Source organism: Acanthaster planci, linkage group LG04, assembly GCF_054643075.1.
Source record: "Acanthaster planci isolate LZ-2023a linkage group LG04, COTS_SCS, whole genome shotgun sequence".
NCBI lineage: Eukaryota > Metazoa > Echinodermata > Asteroidea > Valvatida > Acanthasteridae > Acanthaster > Acanthaster planci.
In genome coordinates, this window is record NC_141780.1 from 6,191,088 (window position 1) to 6,206,897 (window position 15,810).

The following is a 15,810-nucleotide window of genomic DNA, read 5'->3' on the forward strand; positions in this document are numbered from 1 at the left end:
CTTCAACGTAGTTTTAAAACCATAATGTCAAACAATATTTCGTCTGGCAGAACGGTTCAAATTCGACGACCGGCCATACAGGTGTCGTATGTATTATCATTTTAAAAAGCGTACTCTGTGGACACTTTACTAAGGAGGTTTATCGTCTGATAAATGTTGGCCAATCACAACGCGCGAAACTTGTCGACTCTTTCCAAACGCGCATTGGGCCGACAGATTCCTCCCACTGTGATTGATCAACGTGTTATAAACTCTTGGAGGCGCACTATTGTGAATCGCTGGTATCCTTAATTAAAAAAAACTAATCTGTTAGCTGTAGAAATTTTCGAACAGACAAATACAAGTTAGCCAAGTGGATAGCCAACCCCCTCCCCAAAGAAATAGATTATAAACGAAAAACCATGGAAAAAATGACCAAAGAGCATAACCTAATTTGTGTCAAAATCATTTATTAATGTTATCTTAGTTGAATTTTGTAACTGAATTTAATCTGAATGGTACTCTATTTTGCTCCTGGGAAAGAAAAACCCCATACGCGCCTTGTACAATTAGTAGTATAAAGAGGCAATCTACACACATGTAGTCAGACATGTCACAGAAAAAAAAATGGCCAATTATTTCCCGTGTATCTGTCATTGGGTCTATTCCGTGCATGCAAATACAATATGAAGCGTACCGGGGAGAATTAATGAGCTCATAGACTCACTTAGTCGTTGAGGCATTCTGCAACCAATTCCTAAATCTGCTCATTGAATACCCAAAAAGCTCATAATCAACGTCGTAAAGTTTGGCCAATGCTACGACGTCTTCCGGTGCGAGTTTTGGGAACTCCTGCCGAGCGACCGATAATGAGTCCGAACGGCCGGCTGGAAAACGGAGGTTGCCATTCCCTTGCCGGCGGCCGTCGAGGGCGTTCAGGATAGCTGCTGCGTCGGGGCCCAGGGTCTCGTAATGCCCAACGAAATCGTAGCGGACGAGGCAAGGACGACATCGGGAGTTGTAGGTTTCCCAGTGCATGTCTCGCACTAGGGGGGACCTGGGTGGCCCAGCAGTCAAGTACTTGACGAATTCAGTGAAGCTGACCGACTGATCCTCAACTGCTGATGAAGATAGCACAAGTTGCTGTGCACCGTGGACTGAATCTGATGAGGAGTTGTTGCGTGCTCGGTGCTTCGAGTAACCCCTTATTTTGGCTCCCCAGGAACTCTGGTAATTGTGCCTTTGGGGCCCCACTAGGAACTTGTCGCGCCATCCTGACACCAGTCGCAACATGGGATCCCGAACGAACAAAAACTTGGTGTACTCGCTCAGCCGGCGTTCCCGCTGGTGTGCCGAGTACGTGCCCAGTCGCCGCAACCCCATCCCACCCACGCTATGGCCGGCTGGGTAGGCGGACGCTAGGGCGTCAAGGACGCGGCGCCAGGCGATCGACGACACCTTTCGAACCTCGCAGAAGACGAACCGATGCCGATCGTCTACGAGCAGGTGGCTCGGCGGGACTTCAGCTTTCCTCAGCCGGTGTTTGTCCCGTAGGCTGTCACAGGTTTCCCGCAGAACCTTTCTCCGTAACTGCTGAGTCTGCCACACATCATAGGTTCTATTGACGGTCTCTGGATGATGCAGGTACCGATAGCTGTCCAACTCTAGTGCAGTGCGGTCTTCAGGCCAGGATTTAGACTTTTCTGCCTTGTTATCTATCCAGGAGGCATCACGATAGTTTGTTGTCTGAAAAGATACATCAAACCAATGTCTTTCGCAAGCTGTATCATTTCTTTAGTAGAGGTTTTGCGTAGTAGCCATCTTGCAGGGTAATTTCTTAGTTCCACAGGGATACCCTCTTCGTGCATACCCTGTGGAACAAAAGCACTGGCTTGTAAGATGACATCCATGCAAACCCTCTATTGTGAGGTCGGAAGCCACACATCTAATCATAACAAAATGCTGATATAACTTATGAAGCTATCCTTCATTGAGGCTGTGTGGTTTCTTTGTTGCTGCTTTTTGTTTTCGCTTTTCCTGTTGTTTTTGGTGTTGTTTCTGTTCTTAAGGTGGATTTAACCCATACTATGCTGACCTACTGGTATGTTTTGCTAAAAATGACTTTCCCACGCACGACGAACGAGCTAATGACGCAATATGCCCGGAGACGTCAGTATGCCGACCTGCCACATAGCGCATGACTCGATGCACGTTCCAAACGGCATTACGTCTGTTTGGGGTCGACGTCATCGAAATAATCAGGGCAGTCAATACATTGATATTGATTGTCTAAACAACGAAAGACAATACCAATGAAAAAACGGCTGTTGTGAGAACGCCTTTCACGTTAAAAGCACTGTTTTCGTGGAGATATTGAAGCATTGTTGAGCAGGCACATTGTAGGCCTATCAGGCCCACGTTATGCAGACTTCATAATTGTCTCCGTAGTTGGCCTGCACCCTAGCTACATTCTGGTGAGACGGGGGAAGAGGGCCAGCTGAAATGGCACAATTGGCGGAAACTGCCCCCCCCCAAAAAAAAAAAAATTCCAGCATGACCACACTCTTTTTTGGGATGTCGAAGCTTTTCAACTTTCTAGAGTCGAAGCCAACATTGTGTAAATTTGGACGTCACCGCTTTTCAAGGTCATTTCAAAGTATTATTTGCGTCGAAATCTTCAGGTGGCTTCTGAAGCGTCCACATCACAGGAGGGAATGGCAGTTCACAAAAGGTTGCCTGAGATACTTAATGACTAAATGTACCAAGTATGAAATGTTGCACACAGACTAATCCCATTAGACGCCAGAACTGCGGTGGCACCGCACTCACACGCACATTCTTCTGCTTGACGCGCGCGTGCACTTGGCAAGTCACGACACCCTGTTGGTCGAAGAGACGGTTAACGCACGCGTACCACCTGCCTGCGAGCGTTATGCTACCACAGTAATGGCTTCTAATACTGCACTGAAGCGCTGATGTGCGTAAACTTCTTATATTACAAATTACAGTAGTATCTATCATCGCGCATATTGAAGCTTAGCTTACGTAGGTAGGGTATTCGCCTTGGTGCGAGAAGGCAAAAACGATGACCCTTTTAAAAGGTTGAAAGCAGCTAAGAATTGTCACGGCGATATGTTCTAAGTCATTTCAGGAAGAAAATGTGGCATTCAGGTAACACTTTCTAACCTAACAATTCCTAACAATTTCATTTGAATATTTTGCAGATTTCACGTTGGGCAATATCAATGCAGCTCCATAATTGTACCACACAGTGAATGGTCGTCCATCAATGTTTATTTAAATATGGCATTGGCCGTTTTGACACAATGAGCTTTTTATTACTTGAAAACAATACCCCTACCCCTCACTGCCGGGGGCCATGCAAAAACATGCAAAAACATGCAAAAACTCGAGAAAGACCTGTCTTTCTTTATGCGCAAGATCACCAACTGGTATTCATAATTTGGGACTCGCATTTTCTGCATGTAACTGATTTTTTCAATTTGACGGAGCAGACATACGTAACGTGACCATTACTGTTTCCGTGATACCGATTTTGCGACGTTAATAACCTTTCTACATACGCTCATCCAACATACATGTATTCATAAATAGGCCTCGCTTTTACTTACATGACTTTTATAAACATTGTCAATACCACTGAGGAAAATACCTTCCACTGTAATACAAATTGGTATGGGCAGCTAATGCAGAAATTTCCCTGTTGATTGACAAAAGCTTCTGCATGCATTTACCTCAAGTGCACATTTGCCATTAGTGTGATGCAGGGAAATAGTTCAGGATTTCTATTATTATTTGGAGGATCATGTAGTATTAGGTATCTCTCCTGTTTTGGAGTGCACAAATTAACTTGAACATACATTCGAACGTTCGATTAGGCATGAAGCCTGATTGCGTCTAATATTCCCAATATTCAATGAATCACTCAAAGTCTGTGAGCCTATTTCACGCTCTGGCCAAAGATCCAACGACAAAACCAACCCTACGGCCCTCCCCCTTGTCTAGCCCCCATACAAAAAGGAAACAAAAGCAGCGGAAAATATTGGATTCGAGATTCTGAATTTCAATTTTATTTTAAGTTGAAAGGCGAAGGGTCTACCCCACCGAAAAATGGCTCCAGACCCGCGCATGCATTAGACTACCACAACAGTTGCTCCCAATCGTAGCGCGACCTTTGAAAGGACTCGTCATGCAACAGTCGTCGAACTTAGTGTGATATTCAAACCTATAAAGGCGCGCGCACTTGACGGTGTTGTCGCTTTCAGGCATTTTGACCACAAAGGACGAGTGGAACTCAAGACATACGGCCAGCACGGACAATACGGGCAAACGCCGAACGAACCTGGGTGGCTACGGGATGCAAGATACCGTTGGGCTAATATTACTCTTTTCGTACGCTATACATTGGGCACAACTCCGCCGAATCCTACAGGGAACGAGAGCACCTCCAGGAGAGCTTTGAATGTGGCCACTCCTCGCCTTCCCAGTCCTATGTGCACCGGTCGAAGAGGTTGTTTTTGTTTACTAGGAGGAGCTGAAGACATCTATCATCAGCCATTTCACCTTGTTTAGACGGATTGTGTTTTTTAGACACCGCACCTGCAGAATCGCACAATCACTACCGGTAAGTGTAGGCCTATGTTTCTACCTCCACCGCCCAATGCAACGAAACAAACACCTTTATAATAACTGCATGCTTTATCAAGTCCTCGAATTCGAAACTTTGCCTCTAAAACATGAAAACCTCTTTCACAATTAAGAATCGCTGATATTCATCCATGATTTTTTCCACTTCCTGCTATTTGAAATCATTACCTGGCAGTAGGCCTAAATTAAAAATCCACTTTATACCAATTAGACTGGCTAATTACATTACATGTACTGTGTATGTATCTTTTTCATATTTGACTCATCAAACGACAGCAATTTCGTGCCCCGTCACAGCATTATGTTTGCCGGATATCTACAACGGGTGCAAACAGTTCTTAGTCGAGTACACGGTTACGGTACTATGAAGAGACAATACTGAAAGTGATAAGAGTTTAGTAAGGTGGCCTTGGAACAGCCCAAGGCCTTTACAAATAAAGTGCGTGTTCAGTGGGGTTCGTAAGCCGCTCCATGTTTGCAGTGAAGTGAGGATGCTTTTTTGCTATCGATATCTGCAAGCAGTAAGTGCACTGTATACTTTTGTGCCTCGATCCCTTTTCGTTGCAAGATAGCAAGCCCACCGGACCGGACGATGTTTGGCGAAGGTGTTGGGGTTGGACAGGTGCAGTCCTTAATAGGATCGTCGAAAGACGTGGATTTAATGGAATGGCTCTTTTTTCAAACCTGAGAATTGAAAAGTGGTTTTAAGCTTGGGTTTTGGGACACATGGCAAGTTCTTAACCTTTACGCCCACCACTGTAAACTTTGAGGATAAACGGAACGGTCTCGCTCACAAAATCTGAGGAGTTTAAGTAAAATCTTGTTCAAATTTCTTGAGCACGATTGTTTTGCACTGACTACCACTGCCAATGCAACGTTCTAAATCTTGCTTAAGTGATCTAAATGTCACCTTTCCCAAACTGCTGAACTGTTTTCGGCATAAAATGCTGTCGCAACGTGAATCTATTCTAAAGGCAGATTATTTAATTACAGACATCACTTCCGTACGATATGCATGTGGCCACTGCGGAGTCATAAAGCGAAAGTTTTACTTATTATACACATTTGTTCTGATGAAGTTGGTAATTTAGCAGTATAGTTTCTAATAATTTCTGGAAGGTCAGAGCAACTGTGGGGCTCGATAGAGATGGGCAAGTGGATTGCATAGACTGTGTGTATCTCCTGTCCAAAATTGCTTCCATAGGTTCCTTGCTGTTACGTTTGGGGTTAAGGTTTGCCCTACTAAAGCATGTTAACTCATTCACCTATCTAAGGATAACATCACACGCGCACTAAAGTTCGAAAACAATCCGCCAACTGTTGTCCCTTAAAGTTGACAATGATCGCTCCTGGAATGCAAGCAGGCCGAAAAGAGTTATCTACCGAGATTATGGCGGGGAAGTCTCGGGGGAGGAGGGATGGAAGGAAACACGAGGGAGGTCACCAGCAATTGCCTGCTCTTGTTTAAGGCACTGGCCTTGGACGACCGACAAAGTTTGGGGTTTTACTGCCCAAGAAAAGTTCACGTTTGGGGGTAACCCTCTTTTTGATGGCGTGGTGCCTGGCTTCCGAACAGGTGCTCGAAAAGAAATTTGAACAGAACCAAGTAATCTCATTTCCTTCTAAGTCCCGTCGAACTGCCCACCTGAGAGCTTTATCCAGTGAAGTACCGAGGTGAAGAGATGAGCCTCTCGACAATAAATTCAATTGTACTTCTCAAAAAAAGGGGGGGGGTTGGATTGGATGGAATGGCTGGGGTTATATATAATTACCAAAATAATCTGGGTCAATTTCATATCACTATTTTTGTCATATTTATTGTCAATGGTTCTGTTTGAATCTATTAGAGCATCTGAGAACGCGAATTAAACGAGGATGCAGGCAAAGATGAAGCCTAGAAATTAGCCTTGACCAAACCCACTGAGGATTTATATTGCGACAGGAATGTCAATTCCATCAGATCCAAGTTTAAAATGTTAAACGATTTTTGTGAATCGAGACTGTTTATTCAGGACTGGGCGTAGATGAGAGTTCTCCGTGGTCGATATGTAGACACCTTATTAGAATTTTTGTTCAAAACCAACGACATGAGTAATAGATTGCAAATTGGAGGGGGGTATAATTGATGGACATAAGCCCGTATAAATAAGAGGGTCCGCGTGATCAGTGTCATTACAAACAACAGCTGGGAAGCGACCGGCGAAATTCTTCGATCGATAACATTTTGTTGCGGGGGCAGGGAATACCCGAAGCTCTTCTGCATTCTTTATAAAAATAACTTTATGTCTTCAAGTTAATTATCTTGGCGGTTTTACCCCACATCAAAAAATATTGACCTGTCAAATTAAGGTGGCATCGCCGTCCATTCGATTGCCCTTTTTTTTTTCTTTTTTTTTGAGAGCTAAAATTGATTTGATTTCAGGAATTAATCAATGGTGGAACACAACCTCTCCTTATTTGTAGGTGTGTGTTTGTGTGTCCACGTGTACGTGGTTTTACGTCATCACTGTAGACGGGCAAATTTGAAGAGCGACACTAATAGCGATCTTTAGGGGGTATTCACTCCGTCATCATTATTGGCTTTTCCTCAAAACTTCTCCGAGTTTCTAATTCATTATATAAAAAAATCAGATTATAAAATAAGGCATCGTGTAGTTTTTGAAATTGTTCTTATATATTAAGAGCACTCCTCTATTCACCGTAAATCAAGCCGGTCACACGGGGCCAAGGTTGAATAATGCAAAATATTGCATTGTTAATACAACACCGTGTGCGGTTTATGCAAGAGGCCCTATATACCCTGGTTCTGTATATAGATAGACTCGGTGTTAATCCAACATCACAGAGTGCCAATCCAACTCCGCACTTTTAAGTTTTTAATGTAATTTGCAACCTGACAAGGGCATACACGGCAAAAGGCACAGAACCCTCAAATTTTGAAGCGTTTTCACAATGAACCCTTTCTCTAAAGGCGCCCTGTTTTGCTGTAGTGAGCCGGAGGTGTTTCATCGACAAATGTACATGTACATGTACGTGTGTTCAATAAAGCACGTGCTGCCATAACGCTGACTTTTTTCGTTGTGTAACACTACTTTACTCACCGCTTCCAACTCTCCGTTTTCCCCTCGCCGGCGTTCTGTGGAATGTGTTCCTTTGCCTGTCACGTGGAGAAAAGGAAATCAACACCAAGTTTTTGACTAGCAAGATACAGAAATAAAATGGCATAAGAAATAAAACTCCTTCAATTTCTTGTAATTTAATGATTCAACGCTGTGAACCGCCTTGGAGATATGTCAGGTGTGTTTGCTTTTGTAAGTTTTTGACTACGAGTAGAAGCAAACAAGCTTGGAAACAGAGCAAGTACTTCGCAATGAATTACCGAAGAAATCAAAATTTCAATTACTTCAGGCTTTCTTTGAAATATGTGTTCCTGATGTCCGAACTATTAAAATGACAGAAATCTCCTAAAGTATTCTCAAGTTGAATTAACTTATCAACCCATAATCGGCACAAGTTTATACATCAGACTCATAATCCTAGACAGAACAGATAATTGTTTTTGAATTGCACTCGCCACCGTAAATAATATTGAAGCCGTCCTTACACTCGTTTTCATGTAGCGTGCAATGTTGAGCTGCACACTCGCGTAACGCATTTCAAATTAAGCAAGAATTTGGTCGGCGTATATACCGGCTGGTCTTCATAGTATTTCCATAATTATCGACAGGCCCCATGCTGACGACCTGCCTTGAGCTGTTTATGTACGACCACGCTTAAAAAAAGTTTGAGCAATTAATGTTAATCTCTCCTCCGGTGCAAGTTTCAACTTCAGAAGGGAGGTCGGAATGTTAGCAGGGAGAAGTTGAAATGCACACTGTACCCTAGTAGACAGTAATGGAAAATCATTCTAGACGTTTGAAGGAAACTTGACATTAATGGGGTTTCAGGTGCGGCGTGTACGTGCTTATAGAAAAAGAAAGCCAGCATTTTCATGGTAGGTTTTTTAGTTAAAGGGAATTCTGGAAGAGCAGTCAAATGGGCGGATTGTGGAAAGTATTGAGACAAATTTATCGGTGATTCCTGAATAGTTTTGGGGAAATTAAAATCCCTAAACCTAATGTGGTGAAAAATAACAGAATGTAGGTCTAAATACTTCACGTCAAAGATAAACTATTTAAAGAGAAGTAATTCTTGTCATTTTAACCTCGAAGTATATGAAAGCCGTCCAGAAATTATCACTGGTTCATAATAATTCATGAACACTTTTCATTATTAAATAAAGAATAGGCTTCACATTATACTTTTGGTAGGATGCATTGCTCCTGCCGTTGTTTGAACCAGAGTTCAGGGGATCCCATAATAAGTCAGCGAATACATTCATGACTGAGAAAAGGGTAGACTTCAGCCAACCGGCCACAAGATAACAACCACCCAACAATGATAAATTATTATTCCTAGATAACACAGGGGGTCACGTGGGATATTGTTTAAGCTGACCGTGTTGAATTTCCTGTTTCATTTGTATCGTTTTGATTCACCAAATGCCACTTTGGCATGTAACACTGGTTTTCCAGAATCACACAATTTGGGTAAGAAAGAGACTACACTTCACATCACTTTGACATTTACTTACCCGAGATCTTTGGCAGAGCCCCGGCTATCTGTCTTGAAGTGAAGGTCTCACTGTGGTCACGGAACAAGTTCAAGGTAAACAGGGCTTGGTACAATGACACGACAACTGATATTGTTATCAGTGTCAACAATAGAACAACAGACTTCAAAGAATGTAACATTGTGCCAGCACTGCGCCTTATTACCGTCGCTCTAATAAACACAGATCAGCGCGATTTCCCATCGTATCAACGCAACAGCAGCAGTGGAACTTCACAATACAGTAATACGACTTAGCCAAGTGTGCACTATGCACGAACATGCTCGTAGTGTGTCCTTGGTCGGAAGCAAAACGACCGTTTCCGTTACGAGTAATGGACGCATTATGTGCGGGCGCGAGGGCGTACGCGAGACGAGCGAGAAACGCGCGATTCACGCGGACATAAGGCGCGTGCTGCGTTGCGCGTGAGGAAAGCATTGATCTCAATGACGATACCATGATGGAGGAAAGTTCGGTTGTGCTACTGTAGCAGAGATAACATGTGGGCGCATATGATGGGCATACCATTAACAATACGGTCAGTTCAATGCCGTGAATCAGATCTATGATGCTGTGTTATTATGTAGGATTTTTAAATTTGTCAGTAATGGTGATAAATCGTGCCCTCGAGTTCCTACGTTCTGATACTCAGTAAGTTCAACTGTCATTAATAATTAAGTGTTCATATTACCTTTTCCCTGTTGCTCCTTAGTACCTATATCTTTCATGCTCGCGCCATTACTAATTATTTTTTAAAAATCATTCCCATTTCTAAAAACACATAATGTGCAGTTCAAATTTTCCTGCACAAATGAAACAAAAAATTGCCCACGATTGAATAACTGGAAGTACTGAAGATGCTTGGTGGAACTGCCCTGCTGAAACTGAATGGATTTGAGCTTTTGTACGCTCCATGCTTGCTGAATTTGATTTGACGTTTCAATAAGTTAATTAAGTGCCGAATTTAGTGTCAGTGAATCTCATGTAAAGTGATTAATAGTGCTGTTTTAAACATTGGCTACTTTGGCCGGAAAGGTCATAGGCCTGTATTGTTTGCTTAGTAAACTTACGTCTTAGGATATTGAAAAATTTACCCGTCCTCGGAAAAATATGAGATATTGATTTGAACAAAAGGTATTTATTTACATTTACAAAACGAATGAGCATTGACCACATTTTTATCTTGTCACTTTTTTGTCACTTTTTCTTTCTTGATTGACAACAATGATTAAACCTTTACAGTCAGCGCGCAGCGTGCCCAATAATGAGACACACGGCGAAGTTTATTTGCAGCGAGTAGGACGGTCTCGGACCTTCGAGAATTCACGAGAATCTGCAGTGCGAGTAAACATGGAGTGGTGAGTATAAGCTTATTTTTTTAGGCGTCGTTTAATACCATTTTTAAAATAATTATACCGTTGGAAAAGTTATAAATGAGGCTTGTAAAGTGATGTATAAACACAGTTTTTTTAACATGACCTCAACATATTGAGTGATCTTGACTACTTCGGGAAATATTTGGACAAAATTTGTCGTTCGCTGGACTCTCTGAAAGTTATGCTTTCGAACCGTACTATTTTCATCTCTGCAGGTTCCGTTTGCGATTTTTATTTCGATTCCAAATATTGCAAAGTCACAGTCGGTAATATGCTATGTCAGTGACCCCAATGTCATCACGTGGGAGATTTTTATGTGCATACCGTGACAGCTTGATTGCTGCGAGATTACTCGCGGTGTCGACAATAGATTCCCTACCCATGATATTTAATTATCAAAGGTGCATTAGACTTCGGATGTTGGTTAAAAAAGATTAAGTAGCATTTAATCATTGGTTCTAAACTTTTTACAGGGAGTTTAGACCTAATAATTTGTGTAAGTGAATTGTTGAACAAAAAGAAAATGTTTTTATATGTCTGGGATTGTGAATGCAATTTTCCCTTTTTTTTTACATAACTACACGTAGCTCCTTTTTTATAGCTCAATGTAATTGCAAGTGCTTGAAGTTATGCCAGTCTATTGAATAAGCTTAAGAGCGCATCTTGCCTTTTGATGCTTTGTTGACGTGTATCGTTTTTGTTGACTCTTGGTGACAGCGACACTTGATGGCACAACTGGAGTTCACAATTTCTTTGTTCTGGCTGAAAAAAATTGTATACATATACATACATTTAGGTGTCCACATACCGGTACATTTCTTTGCAATTTCTCTGTCATTCTTTCCCCTTTTACAGGCCCAACACTCAGAGTGATCTGCCGTATTTTCGAGTGAAAATTTTGGGGATTCCATCACGAGATCTCTGCCAGGTTTTTCGACAGCGGCTGGTTTGTCTCAGAGCTTGTTACGAAGCCGGGGAGTACCTCATGACGTTTCAATAATATCTCAGGTCTATTTCCATGTACATTTTTGTAATTGATCATTCCACTCTAGTTGCCTAAAAATCCAGGCTTTTTCTTTATTGCTAGACAAGTGTTCGCACATATTTCTGCACATGTACAAATGTTTGTTATCATAGTAACTGTGTGCTATAATTGACATTTCATCAAACTGTAAACCAAACTCCAATGAGTGTGTAGGACTTGGCGCTTATAAAATTTAAACCTTGCCAGACTTGTATTTCAAAATTTATTGTTTTTGAAATCATAGCACATTTTTTTAAAAAGCAGGGAAGTACTTTAAATAAAATGGAGATGAACCACTGACATAAACATCTCCATACTTTAGTTTTCATGGTTACCTTTTTATACTTAATTTCGTATTGTGCCATTGTTAAATTTTGTCTTTTATACCAGGTCTTTGAAACATTTTGCAAATATTTACATATGATTTAACAATAAAGAAACAATTGTTTAACGTTTAAAGAGATCAATGCAGCTGGTTGTTTAAAAAAATAAACAATTTTCCAGAACTACAGGGAATTAATGCATGGATTTCTTTTGTTTTCATTGAGATGTCCTTTTTTATTATTGTTAATCAATTTCATCCACAATTTTAATGAAAATGACCAAAAGGAATCTGGTACTGAAAAACCCAAATTGAGAATAATTTACACCCACCTACCCTTCCATTTCTGACTTTAGTAAAAGTATTACTGGCATATTATAAAAACTTTTCTGGACAAACTTATCAAAGAATAAAAGCGACATGAAAAAAGTTAGGCCCCTTCCACTTTTATTTGTCACTTTCAATCCAACAAAAATGAAAATCAGACAACAGTTGAAACTGCTTTATGGTTGGAAAAAACAAAAAGGGACGCCTGCCTTTGCGATGTACATAAAACATCGTTTTAATTCCTGCTACGTAAGGACAGGCAACCAGTTTATTTAACAGTCAGGCAACTGAGCCCCCGCTTTTACTTAATACTCTATAAGCGTGTGTGGAGCATGGTACATGACAAAACAAACCGCCCTAGAGCTGAGTGTTACGGTGCGTGATTAGTCAAAATGCAAGGTCACTTGGGGATTTGACCAATGACGATAACGTACACATGTCTTTAAGGAGCTTTCACAGCGGGCCATTTCCGTGACCTGGACGCTCGGAATATACATCATTTTTCTGTGATCCTGACTACCTCAGCCATTCAAGGGGACTATTACTATGAAATATTCGAACATTCAATCTCCAAGCTCATGAAATTCACTTTTTGAGTGAGCCGGTTCGTGCATACACTGCAAATAAACGAAAGCGCTTTCGGACATGCTGTGCACTGACTTCTAAAAGAGTCGGGGCATATTTCTTGCCACCCCCTCCCTACAGTTTCCTCCAATTTTGTCTCAATGTATCTGAGGTATTTCCAGCAAAGTCTTGAAATCATTTTAAAACCGTTCCGACGAGTATCAGACACACTGTTCCCGTGAAACGCCCATTCAGGTGTTCATAGCAAGCGGGTCGCCACAATAACAAAGTGAATCCATGCCGGATTGCATAAACCTCGTGGCTGCACTCTTGGCCGAGATGATATTGGGACCGAATCCCTCCCCCGGCAGTGAGATTAGCCGGAAAAGCCGGCTTTTTCTCAGATTAATGCATGTAAATAACAGTACGGAACAGTGTTAGTTTTACTGTAGCAAATAGTGCTCGATCATTCTTCAAACCCACTCGAGGGTAGTGGTTTACCTCAAGTGCTATTGACCACGCAGATGTTTGCCTGTGGGTTGAGCAGCGCAACCCGTTTGCACGGACAGTATTGCGTAACTCTTACCAGCCTCAAAACTAATATTGGAGAGTCGGACCCCCCGCAACCTCATTTGCATAAGGTACTAAGGTGTCAAGGCAAGAACTAAAAAAAAAATATGTTACTCACAAAACCACTCTGTTAGTTACAAAAACCGGCATTTTTACAAATCTAAATTGTGGCTTTTTATCTCTCTTTATTTTTTAGTCATACTGACTCCTGGGCCGATCAATAATTGTTTTTGGTTGTCACCACCATGAAGACGTTGGACGAAACTTACTACGTCCAAACTCTTGAGGCGTTCATCGAAAGGTGTGACCAAGAGCAAGTTACTTTAGCTTGGATCCGGGCCAAGATGCCGTCCCTGCTCAAGGCCGTGCGGTGGCCCGTCAGCACGGCCGAGGTGGTTCGTGTCATTGGGGTCGGCTCTGGCAAAGGTAAGCCTAGCTCTGTGCTCACTTAGAAAGGTACTATGGGCGTAAATCCCGGGGCGATGAGGGATTTACACTCCACACACACACCGGGGGGGGGGGGTTAAGGAAGCCCCCACACACACCAACATATTTCCCTACATGCGTCCTCCGAATTCCAGCACAAATTGTATGCAGATAAACGTGCGCAAGTGATTTCAAAGATTTTCGAGCAGACCAAGTATTAAACTAGATGTGATGTTTTGGAAAAAGCACATAGCTGTTCCCAAAATGTTTTTTATTGTCTTTTGATGACTGTCAACGAGTATCATAACTTTGTAATGAATTGGATTACAAAAATTTCCCAAGTGGCATGTATAACGAAAAACCAAATATCCCTGCAATTGAACGTATTGTGCATGAGATATGACGATTTGTGTGTTAAAATACAAGTTCCCGTCAACCGGAAGTAGAGGTCACACGAGATCAAGATATCAATTTTCATCTATAACACGCCCCTGACTATGTGCATACGAAATTTGTGTTAAATCGGTCAAATAGTTAACTAGTTATTAGACTGTAAAGAATGAATTTTTGAATTGAGGTCAAGTGACCCCTGATGTCGTTACGATTAAAAAAAAGTTTTCGGGCACTTTTTCGGATGATGGTTAATTACTATACCAAGTTTGAAATTGATCGGACTTAAAATAATTACCAAAGTGCCCCTCAGAATAAAACAGCGGAAAAAGAAAAAAAAGGGAAAATAACGAGGCTTTTAATGAAAATGTAATAGTCGTGATTGCATATCTTCAAAGTTACAACCTTCTGGGACAATCACTTTAGGAGATATACGGCTTGAAAAGATGTTCCTTTAATGTCACTTGACTTTTCTACTGATGACATCATCAGCCCCTAAGGTCAATTTTTGTCTATCATGCATCTATCTCCAGACATCTGTTAACTTTCAACACGCTAAGACAGGTACTTTTGGAGATATAGGGCTTTAAATGATGCAGTTATGCACTTCATACAGCTGACTCCTATGTTTTAGATGTCATCTCATGCGCAATTCACGTTGATATCTCTTACGGTTGATTTTTTACCGAATTTTGAAGAATAAAAGAAGTTTTTTTATTGTAACTTTCGGTCTGATGACGTCATCAGCCCCAAATTTTACACACATGTTGACAGGGTAAAGATGATCATTTACATTAACTTTCAGGCGATTCGAACAAACTTCGCCACAGACATTTATTCAAAATTCATTTTTCGGAATTTTTAACCTTTCGCTAGAGGGCGCTCGATAATTAGGTGACGTCATCAGTAGATGACTTGAAGAATACAATACCCCGACAGACTAACACCGTTGAAAACAACTTGATACCTATTACCATTGTCTTAAACAATTTAACACTTCCGGTTTCGACCGGAAGGAAGGGTCGCGTGATTTGACCCACACGAGATGAATTCAAGACCACATTTTATCTTGCACTTGCTGCAAACAGTGTGTTGCGGGAGGCCACGGTTGATCTTATATGGATTTCTATAAATTTAATTAACGGATAATTTAAATATTCAAAATTTAATAATAAATTCCGTGATGACGTCATCATGTTGTGAATATTTAAGTGTTATCTTCATTTTATAGTTAGTGCTTGCTGTAACTTTGACGACTATCAACGATTACTAAAGTACCAAAATAGTGCCTCCAAAACGTGTGCAGAGTGAATGGGTTGAAAAAAAAATTTAAAAATCAATAATAAATCACTTGATGACGTAATCATGTCGTTATACTTCGGCATACATTTATGCAATAATGACTATGCCTATGCAAACTTTGAATGCTGTGCGACAAAGATTAATGGCAAAAGTCCTGCACAGAAAAACGTGTGCAAAGTCTATGGGCTTTAGGCCCAAAAGAAGAAGAAAC

At 41.3% G+C, this 15,810-nt stretch overlaps 1 protein-coding gene across 1 annotated transcript; it reads right to left on the bottom strand.

The window, feature by feature from the left end:
• Positions 1–432: 432 nt before the first annotated feature.
• LOC110973736 (carbohydrate sulfotransferase 11-like) lies at positions 433–9,664 on the bottom strand. Its single transcript, XM_022224788.2, has 3 exons — positions 9,281–9,664; positions 7,749–7,804; positions 433–1,725 (listed from the first exon to the last, which is right to left on the bottom strand). Exons 1-3 carry the CDS (start codon positions 9,438–9,440, stop codon positions 703–705), a joined length of 1,239 nt encoding a protein of 412 aa, XP_022080480.2. The 5' UTR covers positions 9,441–9,664; the 3' UTR covers positions 433–702.
• Positions 9,665–15,810: the final 6,146 nt, after the last annotated feature.